General features: G+C 47.7%; 1 protein-coding gene across 2 annotated transcripts in view; it reads left to right on the plus strand.

Moving 5' to 3' along the window:
- Positions 1-18193, plus strand: part of DOK1 (docking protein 1) — a 42086-nt gene extending 23893 nt beyond the window's left edge. For both annotated transcript variants that reach the window (XM_069977047.1, XM_069977048.1), the window contains exons 3-5: positions 2137-2236; positions 8926-9098; positions 16411-18193. In XM_069977047.1, coding sequence (XP_069833148.1) covers positions 2137-2236; positions 8926-9098; positions 16411-17676 — 1539 coding nt within the window. In that variant the 3' untranslated portion in view covers positions 17677-18193. The remainder of the gene's footprint in view (positions 1-2136; positions 2237-8925; positions 9099-16410) is intronic.
- Positions 18194-26050: the final 7857 nt, after the last annotated feature.

The following is a 26050-nucleotide window of genomic DNA, read 5'->3' on the forward strand; positions in this document are numbered from 1 at the left end:
TATATGCTATCATTGTATCATGGTGAGAGCTGTGTACACTGTTGGGGGTAATTCCTATTTCTATATCGGAGGTTGAGGTTTGGTGCACACCTGCAGTGCATTTTCCATTCTTAGGCAAAACAATAGAAATAACAGCACCAGCAAATACATTACATGCTGGACATACTGTAACGGGGTCCGTCAGGTGTCCAGCCTGGGCAATACAGCACAATATGAAGAGGCAACTAATGCAAGTATGAACCCTGCCTCATGGGATAAATCATTATACACATCATCGATATATCACTAAAGTGCATTGTAGATTATAATACACACTCCCATATATTAGGAGATACACGTTATAAGTTATATCGATCTGTCAATTATTTTATATTAAAAAAAAATCTTTATTCTTCCAGTACTTATCAGCTGCTGTATCTCCTGCAGGAAGTGGTGTATTCTCTCCAGTCTGACATAGTGCTCTCTGCTGCCACCTCTGTCCATGTCAGGAACTGTCCAGAGCAGCAGCAAATCCCAAAAGAAAAGCTCTCCTGCTCTGGACAGTTCCTGACATGGACAGAGGTGGCAGCAGAGAGCACTGTGTCAGACTGGAGAGAATATACCAGTTCCTGTAGGACATACAGCAGCTGATAAGTACTGGAAGACTGGAAATTTTTTAATAGAAGTAAATTACAAATCTGTATAACGACACCAGTTGATCTGAAAACTTTATTTATTCAATGTAGTTCCCCTTTAACTTTGATTCAACTAAAGTGCTGGTGCATGCCCCCATTATCTCCCTCGTGGACTCCTGCAACATTGTCCTATGTGGCCTTCCATGTAACACCCTTGCTTCTCTCTACACCACCTTCTTCTCCCGTTGCTTCTTCCCTGCCAGACTCTTCTCTGGTGGGATGTGAATACAGAGGAGGGCAGGGGCATAACTCCCAGGAGGGGACACATCTGTCTGCCAAGTCACAAGATCTCAGACAAAACACTTAGGGCCCTAATACACAGGGAGATTATTGTGCGAGTTATTGTTATATCGTTCAAATCTAAACGATAATTGTGTAAATGCAGACAACCATCAAACAAAATTATCGTTAATTGTTCTCTGTAAGGGCGGATTCAGACTACGGAATTCGCACGGATAAAATCCTGTACGCACTCACGGCTGCGCGCCTCTCCGCCCATGCCACCATTCTATGCAGCATGGGCGGATTCTGACGAAAGAATTGACACGTCAATTCTTTCAGTGGATAGTGGAATCGTCCGGCCCATAGAATGGTGTCTATGGAGTCGGCTGAAAGGAGCGCGGCCGTGAGCGCGTACAGGCAACGGAATCCTCCGGATTTTATCTGCGTGAATTCCATAGTCTTAACCCGCCCTTATTCCACATTCGTTCACTAATGGCTCAGTGTAAGGGTCTGTTTGCACGGAGCGGTAATTCGCCCAATCAAACGATTAACGATTTCAAAGTACCAATGTGTTTTTTATATCGTTCAGCGTTTAGACGGAGCGATATAGCGTTTAGAAAAATTGTTATTGGTTTCGTCTAATTAGAGATTTAGGCCATAACAGGGGTCATACAACAAAAATTTCTGTCTCACTGCAGTGGTAGCACTGTGTGGGTGTGTGGGGGTTATGGGTGGGTAAGGGAACTGACTAATGAGTGGCCAAGGTTGTGACCTATCAGAGATAGTCTTCATGAGATTGTTGGGTTGTGGCCACATTTGGGTCACATGGTGCAAAACACTGTGTAGGCCCAGCCGAAAATGTATTCAGGATTCATCACCCCAAGTATCAGAATCAGAGTGCCCCAATTGTTCTGGAGCCTGACATTGTCTGAGGATTAACTCTAAACATTCATAAACATTTCATTCAGGTTTCCTCGTGGTAATGATCAGATGACCCATGGTGACATAGCTCGTGGACCTCCCCCGCCTCCAGCTATGATGTCCCCACTAGAGGAAGTTGTCCTCATTATGACCCGTTATGATCATATAACAATCATGTATCCATGTGGTTCGCCCACTGTCACATGTAACGTTCACCCCCGTGTCCAGTCATGGCTGATCTCACCAGCTGACCAGATCCATTTACTGCCACCACATCAGACTTCGCTGTTTGATCTGACTTTTCTTTGTTCTCTCGTAGGGAAAGGTCAATGGCTCCCAGGACAAGGGAGCAGAGGCCTCAGATGGTGCCACGTCCCTGGAGATGGCTGTGAACAGCATTTACTTCTCCAGAGAGGAAGGTGAGAGGATCTGGGTTGCAGATGGAGGTTTATTATTCACCTACAAGATCATCAATGTCCGGAGACACAAATGCTGCAACACGGAAGAGGTCAACAGGAGAATAAAGAGAGGAGAACGATAGATGGCGACAGACAATGGTGACAGGGAGAAGGATGGTGGGGGTGACAGGGACAAGGATGGTGGGGGTGACAGGGAGAAGGATGGTGGGGGTGACAGGGACAAGGATGGTGGGGGTGACAGGGACAAGGATGGTGGGGGGCAACAGGGACAAGGATGGTGGGGGGCGACAGGGAGAAGGATGGTGGGGGTGACAGGGACAAGGATGGCGGGGGTGACAGGGACAAGGATGGTGGGGGGCGACAGGGAGAAGGATGGTGGGGGTGACAGGGACAAGGATGGCGGGGGTGACAGGGACAAGGATGGTGGGGGGCGACAGGGACAAGGATGGCGAGGGCAGTGGTAAGAGGGACAAGGATGGCAGGGGCAGTGGTGACAGGGACAAGGATAGCAGGGGCATTGGTAAGAGGGACAAGGATGGCAGGGGCAGTGGTAAGAGGGACAAGGATGGCGGGGACAGTGGTAAGAGAGACAAGGATGGCGGGGCAGTGGTAAGAGGGACAAGGATGGCAGGGGCAGTGGTAAGAGGGACAAGGATAGCAGGGGCATTGGTAAGAGGGACAAGGATGGCAGGGGCAGTGGTAAGAGGGACAAGGATGGCGGGGACAGTGGTAAGAGAGACAAGGATGGCGGGGCAGTGGTAAGAGGGACAAGGATGGCGGGGGCAGTGGTAAGAGGGACAAGGATGGCGGGGACATTGGTAAGAGAGACAAGGATGGCGGGGCAGTGGTAAGAGGGACAAGGATAGCAGGGGCAGTGGTGACAGGGACAAGGATAGCAGGGGCAGTGGTAAGAGAGACAAGGATGGCGGGGCAGTGGTAAGAGGGACAAGGATGGCGGGGGCAGTGGTAAGAGGGACAAGGATGGCGGGGGCAGTGGTGACAGGGACAAGGATGGCGGGGGCAGTGGTGACAGGGACAAGGATGGCAGGGGCAGTGGTGACAGGGACAAGGATGGCAGGGGCAGTGGTGACAGGGACAAGGATGGCGGGGGCAGTGGTAAGAGAGACAAGGATGGCGGGGGTAGTGGTAAGAGGGACAAGGATGGCAGGGGCAGTGGTGACGGACAAGGATGGCAGGGGCAGTGGTAAGAGAGACAAGGATGGCAAAGCAGTGGTATGAGGGACAAGGATGGCGGGGGGCAACAGGGACAAGGATGGCGGGGGTAGTGGTAAGAGGGACAAGGATAGCGGGGCAGTGGTAAGAGGGACAAGGATGGCAAGGGCAGTGGTAAGAGGGTTAAGGATGGCGGGGGCAGTGGTAAGAGGGACAAGGATGGCAGGGGCAGTGGTAAGAGGGTTAAGGATGGCGGGGGCAGTGGTAAGAGGGACAAGGATGGCAGGGGCAGTGGTGACGGACAAGGATGGCAGGGGCAGTGGTAAGAGAGACAAGGATGGCGGGGGCAGTGGTAACAGAGACAAGGATGGCAAAGCAGTGGTATGAGGGACAAGGATGGCAGGGGCAGTGGTAAGAGAGACAAGGATGGCAAAGCAGTGGTATGAGGGACAAGGATAGCGGGGGGCAACAGGGACAAGGATGGCGGGGGCAGTGGTAAGAGGGACAAGGATAGCGGGGCAGTGGTAAGAGGGACAAGGATGGCAAGGGCAGTGGTTAGAGAGACAAGGATGGCGGGGGCAGTGGTGACAGGGACAAGGATGGCAGGGGCAGTGGTGACAGGGACAAGGATGGCAGGGGCAGTGGTAAGAGAGACAAGGATGGCAGGGGCAGTGGTAAGAGGGACAAGGATGGCAGGGGCAGTGGTAAGAGGGACAAGGATGGCGGGGGCAGTGGTAAGAGGGACAAGGATGGCAGGGGCAGTGGTGACGGACAAGGATGGCAGGGGCAGTGGTAAGAGAGACAAGGATGGCAAAGCAGTGGTATGAGGGACAAGGATGGCGGGGGGCAACAGGGACAAGGATGGCAAGGGCAGTGGTTAGAGAGACAAGGATGGCAGGGGCAGTGGTAACAGGGACAAGGATGGCAGTGGTAAGAGGGACAAGGATGGTGGAGCAGTGGTAAGAGGGACAAGGATGGTGGGGGTGACAGGGACAAGGATGGCGGAGCAGTGGTAAGAGAGACAAGGATGGTGGGGGCAGTGGTAAGAGGGACAAGGATGGTGGGGGCAGTGGTAAGAGGGACAAGGATGGTGGGGGAAGTGGTAAGAGAGACAAGGATGGCAGGGGCAGTGGTGACAGGGACAAGGATGGTGGAGCAGTGGTAAGAGGGACAAGGATGGCAGGGGGCGACAGGGACAAGGATGGCAGGGGCAGTGGTAAGAGAGAAGAGGATGGCAGGGGCAGTGGTGACAGAGACAAGGATGGCAGGGGCAGTGGTAAGAGAGACAAGGATGGCAAAGCAGTGGTATGAGGGACAAGGATGGCGGGGGGCAACAGGGACAAGGATGGCGGGGGTAGTGGTAAGAGGGACAAGGATGGCAGGGGCAGTGGTAAGAGGGTTAAGGATGGCGGGGGCAGTGGTAAGAGGGACAAGGATGGCAGGGGCAGTGGTGACGGACAAGGATGGCAGGGGCAGTGGTAAGAGAGAGAAGGATGGCAAAGCAGTGGTATGAGGGACAAGGATGGCGGGGGGCAACAGGGACAAGGATGGCGGGGGCAGTGGTAAGAGGGACAAGGATAGCGGGGCAGTGGTAAGAGGGACAAGGATGGCAAGGACAGTGGTTAGAGAGACAAGGATGGCAGGGGCAGTGGTAAGAGGGACAAGGATGGCAGGGGCAGTGGTGACAGGGACAAGGATGGCAGGGGCAGTGGTAAGAGGGACAAGGATGGCAGGGGCAGTGGTGACAGGGACAAGGATGGCAGGGGCAGTAGTGACAGGGACAAGGATGGCAGGGGCAGTGGTAAGAGAGACAAGGATGGCAGGGGCACTGGTAAGAGGGACAAGGATGGCGGGGGCAGTGGTAAGAGGGACAAGGATGGCAGGGGCAGTGGTGACGGACAAGGATGGCAGGGGCAGTGGTAAGAGAGAGAAGGATGGCAAAGCAGTGGTATGAGGGACAAGGATGGCGGGGGGCAACAGGGACAAGGATGGCGGGGGCAGTGGTAAGAGGGACAAGGATAGCGGGGCAGTGGTAAGAGGGACAAGGATGGCAAGGGCAGTGGTTAGAGAGACAAGGATGGCAGGGGCAGTGGTAACAGGGACAAGGATGGCGGAGCAGTGGTAAGAGGGACAAGGATGGCAGTGGTAAGAGGGACAAGGATGGCAGTGGTAAGAGGGACAAGGATGGCAGTGGTAAGAGGGACAAGGATGGCAGGGGCAGTGGTAAGAGGGACAAGGATGGCGGAGCAGTGGTAAGAGGGACAAGGATGGTGGGGGTGACAGGGACAAGGATGGTGGAGCAGTGGTAAGAGAGACAAGGATGGCGGGGGCAGTGGTAAGAGAGACAAGGATGGTGGGGGCAGTGGTAAGAGGGACAAGGATGGTGGGGGCAGTGGTAAGAGGGACAAGGATGTTGGGGGAGTGGTAAGAGAGACAAGGATGGCAGGGGCAGTGGTGACAGGGACAAGGATGGCGGGGGCAGTGGTGACAGGGACAAGGATGGTGGAGCAGTGGTAAGAGGGACAAGGATGGCAGGGGCAGTGGTTAGAGAGACAAGGATGGCAGGGGCAGTGGTAAGAGGGACAAGGATGGCAGGGGCAGTGGTGACAGGGACAAGGATGGCAGGGGCAGTGGTAAGAGGGACAAGGATGGCAGGGGCAGTGGTGACAGGGACAAGGATGGCAGGGGCAGTAGTGACAGGGACAAGGATGGCAGGGGCAGTGGTAAGAGAGACAAGGATGGCAGGGGCACTGGTAAGAGGGACAAGGATGGCGGGGGCAGTGGTAAGAGGGACAAGGATGGCAGGGGCAGTGGTGACGGACAAGGATGGCAGGGGCAGTGGTAAGAGAGACAAGGATGGCAAAGCAGTGGTATGAGGGACAAGGATGGCGGGGGGCAACAGGGACAAGGATGGCGGGGGCAGTGGTAAGAGGGACAAGGATAGCGGGGCAGTGGTAAGAGGGACAAGGATGGCAAGGGCAGTGGTTAGAGAGACAAGGATGGCAGGGGCAGTGGTAACAGGGACAAGGATGGCGGAGCAGTGGTAAGAGGGACAAGGATGGCAGTGGTAAGAGGGACAAGGATGGCAGTGGTAAGAGGGACAAGGATGGCGGAGCAGTGGTAAGAGGGACAAGGATGGTGGGGGTGACAGGGACAAGGATGGTGGAGCAGTGGTAAGAGAGACAAGGATGGCGGGGGCAGTGGTAAGAGAGACAAGGATGGTGGGGGCAGTGGTAAGAGGGACAAGGATGGTGGGGGCAGTGGTAAGAGGGACAAGGATGGTGGGGGAAGTGGTAAGAGAGACAAGGATGGCAGGGGCAGTGGTGACAGGGACAAGGATGGCGGGGGCAGTGGTGACAGGGACAAGGATGGTGGAGCAGTGGTAAGAGGGACAAGGATGGCAGGGGGCGACAGGGACAAGGATGGCAGGGGCAGTGGTAAGAGAGACAAGGATGGCAGGGGCAGTGGTAAGAGGGACAAGGATAGCAGGGGCAGTGGTGACAGAGACAAGGATGGCAGGGGCAGTGGTGAGAGAGACAAGGATGGTGGGGATGACATGGACAAGGATGGTGGGGGCAGTGGTGAGAGGGACAAGGATGGCGGGGGCAGTGGTACAAGGATGGCGGGGACACTGGTAAAAGCATGGGGGAAACACTGGTACAAGGATGGCGGGGACACTGGTAAACGGATGGCGGGGACACTGGTAAAAGCATGGTGGGACACTGGTACAAGGATGGCGGGGACACTGGTACAAGGATGGCGGGGACACTGGTACAAGGATGGCGGGGACACTGGTACAAGGATGGTGGGACAGTGGTACTAGGGTGAAAGGGACCAAGATGATGGGAGCAATGGTTCCAGCGACAATAATAGTAGGGACTGTGGTTTCATGGACAATAATGGTGAGGACAGTGGTGACAGAGACAATAATGGCAGGCCTGTGGTTACAGGGACAATGTCATGGTGGAGAGACCTTATGGGGGGTATAATATCGTCTCTGCAGGATGGTGTCACTCCCATGTCAGGTGCTTCCCTGTCTCACCCGGTAAAGCTCTGCATCAGGTTCCTGTTTTCCTAAAATAGAACTAAGAGCTAAATGCAGGGTGTGTGACAGAGACTGAAGTGATGAGACTGTGGGCGAGGAGATGAGACCACAGAGGGAACCAAGACCAGTCCATGTGACTGGCACTACAGGGGTTAAGCAACATAATACTTCCATCTTACAGTAAATGAGACTATATGGGAGATTTAAAGGCCAAATCCTTTATAAATGAAAAGCTATGGATACCCATGACATTAAAAAGTGAATAAAATGTTCATGTTAGATCAGTGATTCCCCTTTCCACACTCCAATCTGCCCTGAAGGGAGGGGGAAGGAGCTAACCCAGATAATCTATGGCAGAAGCAGCAGGACAGCCGGCTATACCAAGGAGTTATACAGACACTATGGCAGCAAAAGCAGCAGGACAGCCGGCTATACCAAGGAGTTATACAGACACTATGGCAGCAAAAGCAGCAGGACAGCCGGCTATACCAAGGAGTTATACAGACACTCAGGGGCGGATTAACTTTACCATAGGCCCCGGGCTGTTCACCAAGCCTGGGCCCCCCCACCTCACTGTAACTATGGCGGCACTAGCCTGGCGTTCATAGTACAGGACAGATAATGTCATGATGTCCTGATTTGTGCAAAATTGCCATAAAAAAATAGTGATTTTTTGCAAATCATGGCAGAAGTGTAGCCAGGAGTACACCATTGAAAGTATAAGTCTTTTTGGGTGGTCATGGGCCCCCCAGGAGCTCAGGGCCCCGGGCTGCCGCCCAAAACGCCCCTATTATAATCCACTACTGCAGACACTATGGCAGCAAAAGCAGCAGGACAGCCGGCTATAACAAGGAGTTATACAGACACTATGGCAGCAGAAGCAGCAGGACAGCCGGCTATACCAAGGAGTTATACAGACACTATGGCAGCAGAAGCAACAGGACAGCCGGCTATACCAAGGAGATATACAGACACTATGGCAGCAGAAGGACAGCCGGCTATGTATAGGAGTTATACAAACACTATGGCAGCAAAAGCAGCAGGGCAGCCGGCTATGCACAGGAGTTATACAGAAACTATGGCAGCAGAAGCAGCAGGACAGCCGACTATGTACAGGAGTTATACAAACACTATGGCAGCAAAAGCAGCAGGACAGACGGCTATGCACAGGAGTTATACAGAAACTATGGCATCAGGACAGCCGGTTATGCACATGAGTTATACAGACACCACGGCAGCAGAACAGCCAGTTATTCACATGAGTTATACACACACTATGTCAGCAGAAGCAGCAGGACAGCTGGCTATGCACAGTAGTTATATAGACAATACGACAGCAATATAAAGCACAGATATTTCCCTCTAAAAATTCAATGAATGCGGAGCAGCTCTGTCTAATGACTATAGTTGGTATGTGTTATTGATGTACAGATATAGTCCAGGACTGGATCGCCTTTTCCTTTTTTCTCAGTGTCAGAATACCGGGTCACAGTGCAGAGGACAGAAGCTGCAGAGCGTTGCTCCCTCCGTGGAACTTATATTCTGAGAGCTGAAGCCGACTGCTTAATACTAAAAGATCCAAACACCAAGGAAGTCTTATACTCCTGGCCTTACAAACTGCTCAGGAGATATGGACGAGACAAGGTAACATCTACAGCTGTGCCCATAAAGTGTATACAGCTCTAGCAGTGCTCATACAGTGTATATAGCTCTAGCAGTGCTCAAACAGTGTATATAGCTCTAGCAGTGCCCATACAGTGTATATAGCTCTAGCAGTGCCCATACAGTGTATATAGATCTAGCAGTGCCCATACAGTGTATATTGCTCTAGCAGTGCTCATACAGTGTATATTGCTCTAGCAGTGCCCATACAGTGTATATAGATCTAGCAGTGCTCAAACAGTGTATATAGCTCTAGCAGTGCTCATACAGTGTATATAGCTTTAGCAGTGCTCATACAGTGTATATAGATCTAGCAGTGCTCATACAGTGTATATAGCTCTAGCAGTGCTCATACAGTGTATATGGCTCTAGCAGTGCTCAAACAGTGTATATAGCTCTAGCAGTGCATATAGCTCTAGCAGTGCTCATACAGAGTATATAGATCTAGCAATGCCCATACAGTGTATATAGCTCTAGCAGTGCTCATACAGTGTATATAGATCTAGCAGTGCTCATAGTGTATATAGCTCTAGCAGTGCCCATACAGTGTATATAGCTCTAGCAGTGCTCATACAGTGTATATAGATCTAGCAGTGCTCATACAGTGTATATAGATCTAGCAGTGCTCATACAGTGTATATAGCTATAGCAGTGCTCATACAGTGTATATAGATCTAGCAGTGCTCATACAGTGTATATAGATCTAGCAGTGCTCATACAGTGTATATAGCTCTAGCAGTGCTCATACAGTGTATATAGCTCTAGCAGTGCCCATACAGTGTATATAGATCTAGCAATGCCCATACAGTGTATATAGCTCTAGCAGTGCTCATACAGTGTATATAGATCTAGCAATGCCCATACAGTGTATATACTGTAGATCTAGCAGTGCTCATAGTGTATATAGCTCTAGCAGTGCTCATACAGTGTATATAGATCTAGCAGTGCTCATACAGTGTATATAGCTCTAGCAGTGCTCATACAGTGTATATAGCTTTAGCAGTGCTCATACAGTGTATATAGATCTAGCAATGCCCATACAGTGTATATACTGTAGATCTAGCAGTGCTCATAGTGTATATAGCTCTAGCAGTGCTCATAGTGTATATAGCTCTAGCAGTGCCCATACAGTGTATATAGCTCTAGCAGTGCTCATACAGTGTATATAGATCTAGCAGTGCTCATACAGTGTATATAGATCTAGCAGTGCTCATACAGTATGTATATAGCTCTAGCAGTGCTCATACAGTGTATATAGCTCTAGCAGTGCCCAGTGTATATAGCCAGAGCAGTGCTCATACAGTGTATATAGCTTTAGCAGTGCTCATACAGAGTATATAGATCTAGCAGTGCTCATACAGTGTATATAGCTTTAGCAGTGCTCATACAGTGTATATAGCTCTAGCAGTGCTCATACAGTGTATATAGCTTTAGCAGTGCTCATACAGAGTATATAGATCTAGCAATGCCCATACAGTGTATATAGCTCTAGCAGTGCTCATACAGTGTATATAGATCTAGCAGTGCTCATACAGTGTATATTGCTCTAGCAGTGCTGATACAGTGTATATAGATCTAGCAGTGCTCATACAGTGTATATAGCTCTAGCAGTGCTGATACAGTGTATATACTGTAGATCTAGTAGTGCTCATACAGTGTATATTGCTCTAGCAGTGCTCATACAGTGTATATAGATCTAGCAATGCCCATACAGTGTATATAGCTCTAGCAGTGCTCATACAGTGTATATAGCTCTAGCAGTGCTCATAGTGTATATAGCTCTAGCAGTGCCCATACAGTGTATATAGCTCTAGCAGTGCTCATACAGTGTATATAGATCTAGCAGTGCTCATACAGTGTATATAGATCTAGCAGTGCCTATACAGTGTATATAGCTCTAGCAGTGCTCAGTGTATATAGCTCTAGCAGTGCTCATACAGTGTATATAGCTTTAGCAGTGCTCATACAGAGTATATAGATCTAGCAGTGCTCATACAGTGTATATAGCTCTAGCAGTGCTGATACAGTGTATATACTGTAGATCTAGCAGTGCTCATACAGTGTATATAGCTCTAGCAGTGCTCATACAGTGTATATAGCCAGAGCAGTGCTGATACAGTGTATATAGCTCTAGCAGTGCTCATACAGTGTATATTGCTCTAGCAGTGCTGATACAGTGTATATAGCTCTAGCAGTGCATATAGCTCTAGCAGTGCTCATACAGTGTATATAGCTCTAGCAGTGCATATAGCTCTAGCAGTGCTCATACAGTGTATATAGCTCTAGCAGTGCATATAGCTCTAGCAGTGCTCATACAGTGTATATAGATCTAGCAGTGCTCATACAGTGTATATAGATCTAGCAGTGCTCATACAGTGTATATAGCTCTAGCAGTGCTCATACAGTGTATATAGCTCTAGCAGTGCCCAGTGTATATAGCCAGAGCAGTGCTGATACAGTGTATATGGCTCTAGCAGTGCCCATACAGTGTATATAGATCTAGCAATGCCCATACAGTGTATATACTGTAGATCTAGCAGTGCTCATAGTGTATATAGCTCTAGCAGTGCCCATACAGTGTATATAGCTCTAGCAGTGCTCATACAGTGCATATAGCTCTAGCAGTGCTCATACAGTGTATATAGATCTAGCAGTGCTCATACAGTGTATATAGCTCTAGCAGTGCTCAAACAGTGTATATAGCTCTAGCAGTGCCCATACAGTGTATATAGCTCTAGCAGTGCTCATACAGTGCATATAGCTCTAGCAGTGCTCATACAGTGTATATAGATCTAGCAGTGCTCATACAGTGTATATAGCTCTAGCAGTGCTCATACAGTGCATATAGCTATAGCAGTGCTCATACAGTGTATATAGATCTAGCAGTGCCCATACAGTGTATACAGCTCTAGCAGTGCTCATACAGTGTATATAGATCTAGCAGTGCCCATACAGTGTATATAGCTCTAGCAGTGCTCATACAGTGTATATAGATCTAGCAGTGCTCATACAGTGTATATTGCTCTAGCAGTGCTCATACAGTGTATATTGCTCTAGCAATGCTCATACAGTGTATATAGATCTAGCAGTGCTCATACAGTGTATATAGATCTAGCAGTGCTCATACAGTGTATACAGCTCTAGCAGTGCTCATACAGTGTATATAGATCTAGCAGTGCTCATACAGTGTATACAGCTCTAGCAGTGCTCATACAGTGTATATAGATCTAGCAGTGCTCATACAGTGTATATAGATCTAGCAGTGCTCATACAGTGTATATAGCTCTAGCAGTGCTCATACAGTGTATATAGATCTAGCAGTGCTCATAATGAGTATATAGCTCTAGCAGTGCTCATACAGAGTATATAGCTATAGCAGTGCTGATACAGTGTATATAGCTCTAGCAGTGCTCATACAGTGTATATAGCTCTAGCAGTGCTTATACAGTGTATATAGATCTAGCAGTGCTCATACAGTGTATATTGCTCTAGCAGTGCTCATACAGTGTATATAGCTCTAGCAGTGCCCAGTGTATATAGCTCTAGCAGTGCTCATACAGTGTATATAGCTCTAGCAGTGCTCATACAGTGTATATAGCTCTAGCAGTGCTCATACAGTGTATATAGCTCTAGCAGTGCTCATACAGTGTATATTGCTCTAGCAGTGCTCATACAGTGTATATTGCTCTAGCAGTGCTCATACAGTGTATATAGATCTAGCAGTGCTCATACAGTGTATATAGATTTAGCAGTGCTCATACAGTGTATATAGCTCTAGCAGTGCTCATATAGAGTATATAGATCTAGCAGTGCTCATAGTGTATATAGCTCTAGCAGTGCTCATACAGTGTATATAGCTCTAGCAGTGCCCAGTGTATATAGCCAGAGCAGTGCTGATACAGTGTATATAGCTCTAACAGTGCTCATACAGTGTATATAGATCTAGCAGTGCTCATACAGTGTATATAGATCTAGCAGTGCTCATACAGTGTATATAGCTCTAGCAGTGCTCAGTGTATATAGCTCTAGCAGTGCTCATACAGTGTATATAGCTCTAGCAGTGCTCATACAGTGTGTATATAGCTCTAGCAGTGCTCATACAGTGTATATAGATCTAGCAATGCTCATACAGTGTATATAGATCTAGCAATGCTCATACAGTGTATATAGCTCTAGCAGTGCCCATACAGTGTATATAGATCTAGCAATGCTCATACAGTGTATATAGCTCTAGCAGTGCTCATACAGTGTATATTGCTCTAGCAGTGCTGATACAGTGTATATAGATCTAGCAGTGCTCATAGTGTATATAGCTCTAGCAGTGCTCATACAGTGTATATAGCTCTAGCAGTGCCCAGTGTATATAGCCAGAGCAGTGCTGATACAGTGTATATAGCTCTAACAGTGCTCATACAGTGTATATAGATCTAGCAGTGCTCATACAGTGTATATAGATCTAGCAGTGCTCATACAGTGTATATAGCTCTAGCAGTGCTCATACAGTGTATATAGCTCTAGCAGTGCTCATACAGTGTATATAGCTCTAGCAGTGCTCATACAGTGTATATTGCTCTAGCAGTGCTCATACAGTGTATATTGCTCTAGCAGTGCTCATACAGTGTATATAGATCTAGCAGTGCTCATACAGTGTATATAGATTTAGCAGTGCTCATACAGTGTATATAGCTCTAGCAGTGCTCATACAGTGTATATAGCTCTAGCAGTGCTCAAACAGTGTATATAGCTCTAGCAGTGCTCATACAGTGTATATAGCTCTAGCAGTGCTCATACAGTGTGTATATAGCTCTAGCAGTGCTCATACAGTGTATATAGCTCTAGCAGTGCTCATACAGTGTATATAGCTCTAGCAGTGCCCATACAGTGTATATAGCTCTAGCAGTGCTCATACAGTGTATATAGCTCTAGCAGTGCTCATACAGTGTGTATATAGCTCTAGCAGTGCTCATACAGTGTATATAGCTCTAGCAGTGCTCATACAGTGTATATAGCTCTAGCAGTGCTCATACAGTGTGTATATAGCTCTAGCAGTGCTCATACAGTGTGTATATAGCTCTAGCAGTGCTCATACAGTGTATATAGCTCTAGCAGTGCCCATACAGTGTATATAGCTCTAGCAGTGCTCATACAGTGTGTATATAGCTCTAGCAGTGCTCATACAGTGTATATAGCTCTAGCAGTGCTCATACAGTGTATATAGCTCTAGCAGTGCTCAAACAGTGTATATAGCTCTAGCAGTGCTCATACAGTGTATATAGCTCTAGCAGTGCTCATACAGTGTGTATATAGCTCTAGCAGTGCTCATACAGTGTATATAGCTCTAGCAGTGCTCAAACAGTGTATATAGCTCTAGCAGTGCTCATACAGTGTATATAGCTCTAGCAGTGTTCATACAGTGTATATAGCTCTAGCAGTGCTCATACAGTGTATATTGCTCTAGCAGTGCTCATACAGTGTATATAGATCTAGCAGTGCTCATACAGTGTGTATATAGCTCTAGCAGTGCTCATACAGTGTATATAGCTCTAGCAGTGCTCATACAGTGTATATAGCTCTAGCAGTGCCCATACAGTGTATATAGCTCTAGCAGTGCCCATACAGTGTATATAGCTCTAGCAGTGCTCATACAGTGTATACAGCTCTAGCAGTGCTCATACAGTGTATATAGATCTAGCAGTGCCCATACAGTGTATATAGCTCTAGCAGTGCTGATACAGTGTATATAGATCTAGCAGTGCTCACACAGAGTATATAGATCTAGCAGTGCTCATACAGTGTACATAGCGCTAGCAGTGCTCATACAGTGTATATAGATCTAGCAGTGCTCATACAGAGTATATAGATCTAGCAATGCCCATACAGTGTATATAGCTCTAGCAGTGCTCATATAGTGTATATAGCTCTAGCAGTGCTCAGTGTATATAGATCTAGCAGTGCTCATACAGTGTATACAGCTCTAGCAGTGCTCATACAGTGTATATAGCTATAGCAATGCTCATACAGTGTATATAGCTCTAGCAGTGCCCAGTGTATATAGCCAGAGCAGTGCTGATACAGTGTATATAGCTCTAGCAGTGCTCATACAGTGTATATAGATCTAGCAGTGCCATACAGTGTATATAGATCTAGCAGTGCTCATACAGTGTATACAGCTCTAGCAGTGCTCATACAGTGTATATAGCTATAGAAGTGCTCATACAGTGTATATAGCTCTAGCAGTGCTCATACAGTGCATATAGCTCTAGCAGTGCTCATACAGTGTATATAGATCTAGCAGTGCTGATACAGTGTATATAGATCTAGCAGTGCTCATACAGTGTATATAGATCTAGCAGTGCTCATACAGTGTATATAGATCTAGCAGTGCTCATACAGTGTATATAGATCTAGCAGTGTTCATACAGTGTATATAGCTCTAGCAGTGCTCATACAGTGTATATAGATCTAGCAGTGCTCATACAGTGTATATAGATCTAGCAGTGCCCATACAGTGTATATAGCTCTAGCAGTGCTCATACAGTGTATATAGATCTAGCAGTGCTCATACAGTGTATATAGCTCTAGCAGTGCTCATACAGTGTATATAGCTCTATCAGTGCTCATACAGTGTATATAGCTCTAGCAGTGCTGATACAGTGTATATACTGTAGATCTAGCAGTGCTCATACAGTGTATATAGCTCTAGCAGTGCTGATACAGTGTATATAGATCTAGCAGTGCTCATACAGTGTATATAGATCTAGCAGTGCTCATACAGTGTATATAGATCTAGCAGTGCTCATACAGTATGTATATAGCTCTAGCAGTGCTCATACAGTGTATATAGCTCTAGCAGTGTTCATACAGTGTATATTGCTCTAGCAGTGCTCATACAGTGTATATAGCTCTAGCAGTGCTCATACAGTGTATATTGCTCTAGCAGTGCTCATACAGTGTATATAGATCTAGCAGTGCTCATACAGTGTATATAGATCTAGCAGTGCTCATACAGTGTATATAGATCTAGCAGTGCTCATACAGAGTATATAGATCTAGCAGTGCTCATAGTGTATATTGCTCTAGCAGTGCTCATACAGTGTATATAGCTCTAGCAGTGCCCAGTGTATATAGCCAGAGCAGTGCTGATACAGTGTATATGGCTCTAGAAGTGCTCATACAGTGTATATAGCCGTGCCAATGTATATAGCTCTGGCAGTGACAAAGATATAAAACTTGTATTATTTGCATGGTGCTAGATGAGGCACTCTTCTACAATAATCCTAAACTTCTCTTCCAGGTCATGTTCTCCTTTGAAGCTGGAAGAAGATGTCAGTCAGGTCCTGGAAATTTTACTTTTGAGACGTCACAAGGCCATGAGATTTTTCAGAAAGTGGAAGGTTCCATCCGGGCCCAGCAAGGTTCAGAGAATCGTCTCAGCGGCCCTACCCTGGACACAGAGACCCCCACAGATAACACCTCCCTGGGATCCGACTCAGGAGGATCGGACATCCAGTCTAGAAAGGATACAGAAGAGAAGGCACTTAAAACCAGGGCTCTTCCCAATCTCCCACTGCCTAAACCCGTCCAACCCCAGCACCTCCTTGACCCCTCGCCTTTAGGTACAATGCCTGGAAAGACTAACACCCCCCCTCGCTCCCCAATCAGTCGCTCTTTAAGCTCTCATCCTGGGGATGCTGAGCACCTGATGGTTTATTCAGAGCCTAAAGATTCTGTAAAAGGAGCAAATCCTCATTTCGATCCCCTGTACTCTGATCCTGTGGATAGCGTGCCAGGTAAGGATCAGGTCAGGTTACACAAGGAGAAAAGCGCTACTTCCCCTCTCTATTCAGACCTCTATGAGCATGTAGGCTATGAGGTGGTAGGAGGAGGAGGAGGCGTCAATCCTATGGGTCATCAAAAATGTCTAAAAGGATGCGACGAACATATTTACGACGAGCCGGAGGGAATGGCACAGGCTGGCACTCCTCCTCTGCTATACTCAGAGGTACAAACCGAGACTGCGGCCTGGAGAAAGCAAGAAAACTATGAGAAGTCAAGCTACGAGTTCCCAAGCAATCCCATCTCCGATGTCTACTCAATGCCGCACCTTTCAGGGGTTAAACGTAGCAACAAAGCTGGTCCTAAACCAGTCCCTGCTCCAAAGCCTCAAGGAAAGATTTTACCCAAACCACCGGGGAAAGAAGACGGCTCCGAGAAGGTATCTGTGCCGGCACACGTGGCCCAGGCTAACAACAATAACAACAATGGAAACATTGAACCCGTCTATAGCCAAGTGATAAAGACAGGGACTGTAGAAAGCAAAGAAGCTAAACCCAAATCCACACCACCCTTGCCACCCAAACCACAATCCACACCGCCTCTCCCACCAATGGGCAAACCACATACTCTGCCATCACCGTCTACACAACTCGGGACAACGCAAAATAAACCTCAACCTACTAAGAGTCCTGTGACCCATCAGAATGGGGACAACACAATGACTGGCCTGGCACTGCCCCCTGGGTCTGGAGATGTGATCTATGAGGATATGGGACTCTTGTGATAAGAACGAAAAATCGGTCATGTCTTGTATAGATTTACACTCTTCTGATGTAGTAGTAGTTGGTGGCCTCAGCTCCGATGACCAGGAACAGAATTGGCCTTCTGTTCTTTGAGGTTCCGGGCCAGGAAGGTTGCTATAAAGCTGCTGTTTATGGACACGGAAGGTAGGAGGTCCGTCCAAAAGTAGACGTCACTGATCCATGTGGCTCATCAATACGATCCACGTCCATTCCTACATTCTTTCACCACGTCTCAGTCGTTGAGCTCCATTTCTTGACAAGATGTGAATAATCTTGTATTTTTCATGTGGATATAGATGGTTGTCTTTCTCCGGGGGTCGGAGTCCCCTGTGATAACTGCTATGGGACTGCCGTCTGGCTGTGATATGTACTGTACCTATAACTAGATGACTTCTATGTAGAGCTGTGCTCCATCCATGTCCCTGCATATACTGTCACAATGTCCGCCATGATATTGTGCCTTTTTATGATACTATGAATAAATAACTTTGGTTATAATGATTTGTGTCATTGGTACAGGACACGTGTACACTGCTTATATATGTGATCGATACAGGACACACGTGTACACTGCTTATATATGTGATTGGTACAGGACACGTGTACACTGCTTATATATGTGATCGGTACAGGACACACGTGTACACTGCATATATAACATGTGATCGGTACAGGACACACGTGTACACTGCATATATAACATGTGATCGCTACAGGACACGTGTACACTGCTTATATATGTGATCGGTACAGGACACACGTGTACACTGCTTATATATGTGATTGGTACAGGACACACGTGTACACTGCATATATAACATGTGATCGGTACAGGACACACATGTACACTGCTTATATATGTGATCGGTACAGGACACACGTGTACACTGCTTATATATGTGATCGGTACAGGACACACATGTACACTGCTTATATATGTGATTGGTACAGGACACACATGTACACTGCTTATATATGTGATTGGTACAGGACACACATGTACACTGCTTATATATGTGATCGGTACAGGACACACGTGTACACTGCTTATATATGTGATTGGTACAGGACACACATGTACACTGCTTATATATGTGATTGGTACAGGATACGTGTACACTGCTTATATATGTAATTGGTACAGGACACACGTGTACACTGCATATATAACATGTGATCGGTACAGGATACGTGTACACTGCTTATATATGTGATTGGTACAGGACACACATGTACACTGCTTATATATGTGATTGGTACAGGACACACATGTACACTGCTTATATATGTGATTGGTACAGGATACGTGTACACTGCTTATATATGTAATTGGTACAGGACACACGTGTACACTGCATACATAACATGTGATCGGTACAGGACACACGTGTACACTGCATATATATGTGATTGGTACAGGACACACATGTACACTGCATATATATGTGATTGGTACAGGACACACATGTACACTGCTTATATACAGTATGTGATCGGTACAGGACACACGTGTACACTGCATATATATGTGATTGGTACAGGACACACATGTACACTGCATATATATGTGATTGGTACAGGACACACATGTACACTGCTTATATACAGTATGTGATCGGTACAGGACACACGTGTACACTGCATATATAACATGTGATCAGTACAGGACACACATGTACACTGCATATATAACATGTGATCGGTACAGGACACACGTGTACACTGCTTATATATATGATTGGTACAGGACACACATGTACACTGCATATATAACGTGATCGGTACAGGATACGTGTACACTGCATATATATGTGATTGGTACAGGACACACATGTACACTGCATATATATGTGATTGGTACAGGATACGTGTACACTGCTTATATATGTAATTGGTACAGGACACACGTGTACACTGCATATATAACATGATCGGTACAGGACACACGTGTACACTGCTTATATATGTGATCGGTACAGGACACACATGTACACTGCTTATATATGTGATTGGTACAGGACACACATGTACACTGCTTATATATGTGATTGGTACAGGACACACATGTACACTGCATATATAACATGTGATCGGTACAGGATACGTGTACACTGCTTATATATGTGATTGGTACAGGACACACATGTACACTGCATATATAACATGTGATCGGTACAGGATACGTGTACACTGCTTATATATGTGATCGGTACAGGACACGTGTACACTGCATATACAATACGTGACTGGTACAGAACACACGTATACACTGCATATACAATATGTGACGGGTACAGGACACACGTATACACTGCATATACAATATGTGACGGGTACAGGACACACGTATACACTGCATATACAATATGTGACGGGTACAGGACACATGTACACTGCTTATATATGTATATGTATATAAGTTGTAGAGAAGTAATTTACAGATTGGTATAAATTTCTGAGACCAGTTGAATTAAAATGGAGTTCCCCTTTAAGGTCCGCAGGAAGTGAAGACTTTTAAAAGAGACGAGGACTGTATTTCAGCAATGAGAACAGCAACAAAAAAAACAAAAAACAAAAAAACCTACCTAAACAAATATGGATGAAAAATGGCCGATATAATGTATACATTGTATATAAGTGATCCATAAAGAATTACCCTGAAAGTGACGTGATAAAAAGTAAGAGGATATATATATATATATATATATATATATATATATATATATATATATATATATATATATATAATAAAGTTCATCCAGCCTCATCACCTTTCCGGGTCAGGAGAGAACGTTTGTGGGTGGATGAGGCTCTGTGGTTCCTGTTAGACAAAGCGATTTTTAATGATTAACAATCGTAAACAATTGCAAACGAGAACTTTAGCGAACGACTTGGAATGATTACCGGAAAAGACGTGGGAATGATTACCGGAAAAGACGTGGGAATGATTACCCTCGATAAAGCAACACGTGAAATGCGCGTCGGGTGAGTGGTGGCCATTGTACGAAGGACACGGTATATGGGTAATATGCATTAGCTTTATTTGTTATTTGTGTGATTTTTACCTACTGTAAGGTTACAATGTCTGATATGCCCAGTGACCAGTACTTGTGTGTGTAAATTACTTTAAAGTGTCCCTGTCGTTTAATTTTTTTTTTCAGAAATCAACAGAACAGGCCATTTTAAGAAACTTTGTAATTTGGTTTATTAGCCGAAAAATGCTTTTTTTTATCATGAAAAAGCAGTTTGAAGCTCTCCCCCTGGCTTTATGGTTTTCTATGGAGAGGGGAGGGGTGGAGGGAGATGAGACACCAAAACGGGACAACAAAGAGTTAATTTACAGCTACATCACCGGGCTATCGCCTCTGACAGTCAGCCCCGACCTCTCTGACCTCTGAATACAGGATGTCACACAGGTCCCGCTGTGTAATCCTTTGTTTTCTGCTCTCTGCTGCCGACTAATCTCCCTCCTCCCCCCTTTCCTCTCCATAGGTTACAAAGGGCACTTCTAATGTAAACCAGTAGAGATTTCATGATAATGAGCAGTGGATGAGAGAGAGGAGGGGGGGGGGGGACCTGGTGAAAGGCTCTTTGAATGCAGATAATGGCAGATTTGCCTACTAAACCAAATTACAAAGTTTCTTAAAATCACCTGAACTATTGATTTCTGCAAAAAACAAAAACAAAACAAAACAAAAACACACAACAATGACACTTTAAAGGGAACCATTCACCCCGTGGCCCCCGTCAGAAACTGACATACAGTGACATAAAGGTCAATATACTTACCACATCGCTCCCGATCCCGTCCCGAAGCCCGTTGTTGACACGGAGAAATCGACGATTCTTGTTCTCGCGCCCATTATGGTAATGAGCGCCGCCGGGTCCGAAGTCCAGCCTTCTCCCCGCCTCGACACTTGATTGACGCCAGGTCCTCTTCCTCCTCGTCTTCTTTCTTCTCGCCGGATCCCGCGCAGGCGCCGTGACAGTCGTTTTCGGCGCATGCGCAGTTCACAATTGAAGCCGCTCCGCAGCTTCACTGTTTACTGCACGTGCGCCGATTGGCTCGAACACGTTTCCTGTTTACCGCGCAGGCGCAGAAGAGGTGACGAGACCATCGCAGCGGCGCCTGCGCGGGAGTTCGGCAGAAGACTGAAGACTGAAGACGTCAATCAAGTTCCAGGAGGCGTGGATGGGCGGCGACGAGAAGAGGACCTCATGAATAAGTTGGACTCGTCCGTCGTTTCCTATGGACGTTGGACTCATCTCAGCTCATTACCATAATGGGCGGGAGAAGAAGAATCGGCGATTTCTCCGTGTCAACAACGGGATCCGGGACGGGACCGGGAGCGATGTGGTAAGTATATTGACCTTTATGTCACTGTATGTCAGTTTCTGCCGGGGGCCACGGGGTGAATGGTTCCCTTTAATCACTTGGGTTATACAGTATATATCTAGTCTTTGAGGATTTACTATGTATCGTAATTTACTCCCACCTACATCCTCCTGATCCCAGCAAACGAGCCAAGTGTACAATTAGCGAACATTTAGCGAACGATTAACAATGAATTTGTGGTCAGCTTAAAAGATGTGATCAACAAAACACGCAGGATGTTTCGATTGTTACCTGCATTATCGTTTAAATTAAAACTATAACGATTTTTCGCATTATAATCGTCCCATGTAATAGGGCCCTTAGATAACGTGAGATGACACCCTGTGATGGTATCGGGAAGGTAAGTGACTCCCCATTGGGAGGATTTACAGCTCCATAGTGAGAGTCCGGGCGCCATGAAGAGCTCTCACGTCCTGGTGACTGACTCATGTAGAGAAACTATCCTGAACCTGTGCTTCTCCAGGCTGTAGTATAACTACAACTCCCATCATGGCCTACAGCCCAAGGGGCCGGGGGCACTGCCATAAAGCATAATCCACTGAAATGTGAGAGCAGCGGTGTAATACAATGAAGCAGACAGCAGAGGAGGATGAGTGTGGCTGCCGCCGGCGCTGCGCTCACCACTTCCTGTGGCATGGTGTATGACAGTGTATTAGGTTATTTATAGCTGTATTATACATATGGATGATATGAATGCACACACAACGCCAGCGACCATCCATGACTCCCTCACAGGAACGTCACCATCCACATCAATGTCCACACATATACTACTATGGAGAGTCTAACCTCACAGCCTCACATGGATGGGGCTGCAGGCCTTATACCTGTGCACATTGTGTCACATAAATATATGGGCAAAATGTCAATTAGCACCAAAAGAAATGGTGCAAAGTTGCAGGCGGGCGCCATCCCTCACATGCAAACCACAGGCTAGTCCTCATACAACTACAGCAAAGAGAACATGCGCAAGGAGCAAAAAAACACCATACAAAGACAAAAGGATGATTTATTCTTTTAGTGAACAGGATAACCAGGAAGGAAGAGACCTGTGATCCTACATATCCTATGCAAATCTATAGAAGCAGAGCCTATGGCCTATGGCGGACTATAGAAGCAGAGCCTATGGCCTATGGCGGACTATAGAAGCAGAGCCTATGGCCTATGGTGGACTATAGAAGCAGAGCCTATGGCCTATGGCGGACTATAGAAGCAGAGCCTATGGCCTATGGCGGACTATAGAAGCAGAGCCTATGGCCTATGGTGGACTATAGAAGCAGAGCCTATGGCCTATGGTGGACTATAGAAGCAGAGCCTATGGCCTATGGTGGACTATAGAAGCAGAGCCTATGGCCTATGGTGGACTATAGAAGCAGAGCCTATGGCCTATGGCGGACTATAGAAGCAGAGCCTATGGCCTATGGTGGACTATAGAAGCAGAGCCTATGGCCTATGGCGGACTATAGAAGCAGAGCCTATGGCCTATGGCGGACTATAGAAGCAGAGCCTATGGTGGACTATAGAAGCAGAGCCTATGGCCTATGGCGGACTATAGAAGCAGAGCCTATGGCCTATGGCGGACTATAGAAGCAGAGCCTATGGCCTATGGCGGACTATAGAAGCAGAGCCTATGGCCTATGGTGGACTATAGAAGCAGAGCCTATGGCCTATGGCGGACTATAGAAGCAGAGCCTATGGCCTATGGCGGACTATAGAAGCAGAGCCTATGGCCTATGGTGGACTATAGACGCAGAGCCTATGGCCTATGGCGGACTATAGAAGCATGGCCTATGGCGGACTATAGAAGCAGAGCCTATGGTGAACTATAGAAGCAGAGCCTATGGCCTATGGCGGACTATAGAAGCAGAGCCTATGGCTCATGGCAGACTATAGAAGCAGAGCCTATGGTGGACTATAGAAGCAGAGCCTATGGCGGACTATAGGAGCAGAGCCTATGGCGGACTATAGAAGCAGAGCCATTGGCCTATGGAGGACTATAGAAGCCGAGCCTATGGCCTATGGTGGACTATAGAAGCAGAGCCTATGGCCTATGGCGGACTATAGAAGCAGAGCCTATGGCCTATGGCGCACTATAGAAGCAGAGCCTATGGCCTATGGTGGACTATAGAAGCAGAGCCTATGGCGGACTATGGGAGCAGAGCCTATGACCTATGGCGGACTATAGAAGCAGAGCCTATGGCGGACTATAGAAGCAGAGCCTATGGCCTATGTCGGACTATGGGAGCAGAGCCTATGGCCTATGGTGGACTATAGAAGCAGAGCCTATGGCCTATGTCGGACTATGGGAGCAGAGCCTATGGCCTATGGTGGACTATAGAAGCAGAGCCTATGGCCTATGTCGGACTATAGGAGCAGAGCCTATGGCCTATGGTGGACTATAGAAGCAGAGCCTATGGCGGACTATAGGAGCAGAGCCTATGGCCTATGTCGGACTATGGGAGCAGAGCCTATGGCCTATGGTGGACTATAGGAGCAGAGCCTATGGCCTATGTCGGACTATGGGAGCAGAGCCTATGGCCTATGGTGGACTATAGAAGCAGAGCCTATGGTGGACTATAGAAGCAGAGCCTATGGCCTATGGTGGACTATAGAAGCAGAGCCTATGGCCTATGTCGGACTATGGGAGCAGAGCCTATGGCGGACTATAGAAGCAGATCTGTCATGAACGCCATGTAGGCTTGCCTGCTGTGACAATGGATGGAGGAGACTGTGAGGAGTCCACCCGACCCCTATACAAGCAGCGATATGTGGTGCTACTGGCTCCCCCTTCAGGATATAAATATACAGACCAGTGACGGGCTGATACAATGTCACCAGTCAGTGATCCCTGTCATTCCCCTATGTCCTGACCTGTCGGGGTGGATTGCCATCGCCCCTTCTGGAGACAATTTTCATTGAAATTTTGCATTTTACAAGCAAGAAAAAAAAAAACTATACAGAAACTCCTCCTCCTCCTGCTCCCTGGTAGAGATGGATAGTGATATCACATAGCAGGGCTTGCACATACATATCCCACATACATAAGCCCCGGGGGTCATGGTTACATGTATACAGACGTATCCTACAGATTATAGAGAAAAGGTGCGGCAGAAGGGACGGGCGTGGGAGTGGGGAGCAAAGAGGACGGGTGCGGGGAACAAAGAGGACGGGTGCGGGGAGCAGTGAGGACGGGTGCGGGGAGCAGAGAGGACGGGTGCGGGGAGCAGAGAGGACGGGTGCGGGGAGCAGAGAGGACGGTGCGGGGAGCAGAGAGGACGGGTACGGGGAGCAGAAAGGACAGGTGTGAAGAGCAGAGAGGACAGGTGCGGGGAGAGCAGAGAGGACGGGTGCGGGGAGCAGAGAGGACGGTGCGGGGAGCAGAGAGGACGGGTGCGGGGAGAGCAGAGAGGACGGGTGCGGGGAGCAGAGAGGACGGTGCGGGGAGCAGAGAGGACGGTGCGGGGAGCAGAGAGGACAGGTGTGGGGAGCAGAGAGGACGGGTGCGGGGAGCAGAAAGGACAGGTGTGAAGAGCAGAGAGGACAGGTGCGGGGAGAGCAGAGAGGACAGGTGCGGGAGCAGAGAGGACGGGTGCGGGGAGCAGAGAGGACGGGTGCGGGGAGCAGAGAGGACGGGTGCGGGGAGCAGAGAGGACCGGTGCGGGGAGCAGAGAGGACGGGTGCGGGGAGCAGAGAGGACGGGTGCGGGGAGCAGAGGGGACGGGTGCGGGGAGCAGAAAGGACAGGTGTGAAGAGCAGAGAGGACAAGTGCGGGGAGAGCAGAGAGGACGGGTGCGGGAGCAGAGAGGACGGGTGCGGGGAGCAGAAAGGACGGGTGTGGGGAGCAGAGAGGACAGGTGCGGGGAGAGCAGAGAGGACGGGTGCGGGGAGCAGAGAGGACGGGTGTGGGGAGCAGAGAGGACGGATGTGGGGAGCAGAGAGGACGGGTGTGGGGAGCAGAG

Source organism: Dendropsophus ebraccatus, chromosome 7 (assembly GCF_027789765.1).
Source record: "Dendropsophus ebraccatus isolate aDenEbr1 chromosome 7, aDenEbr1.pat, whole genome shotgun sequence".
NCBI lineage: Eukaryota > Metazoa > Chordata > Amphibia > Anura > Hylidae > Dendropsophus > Dendropsophus ebraccatus.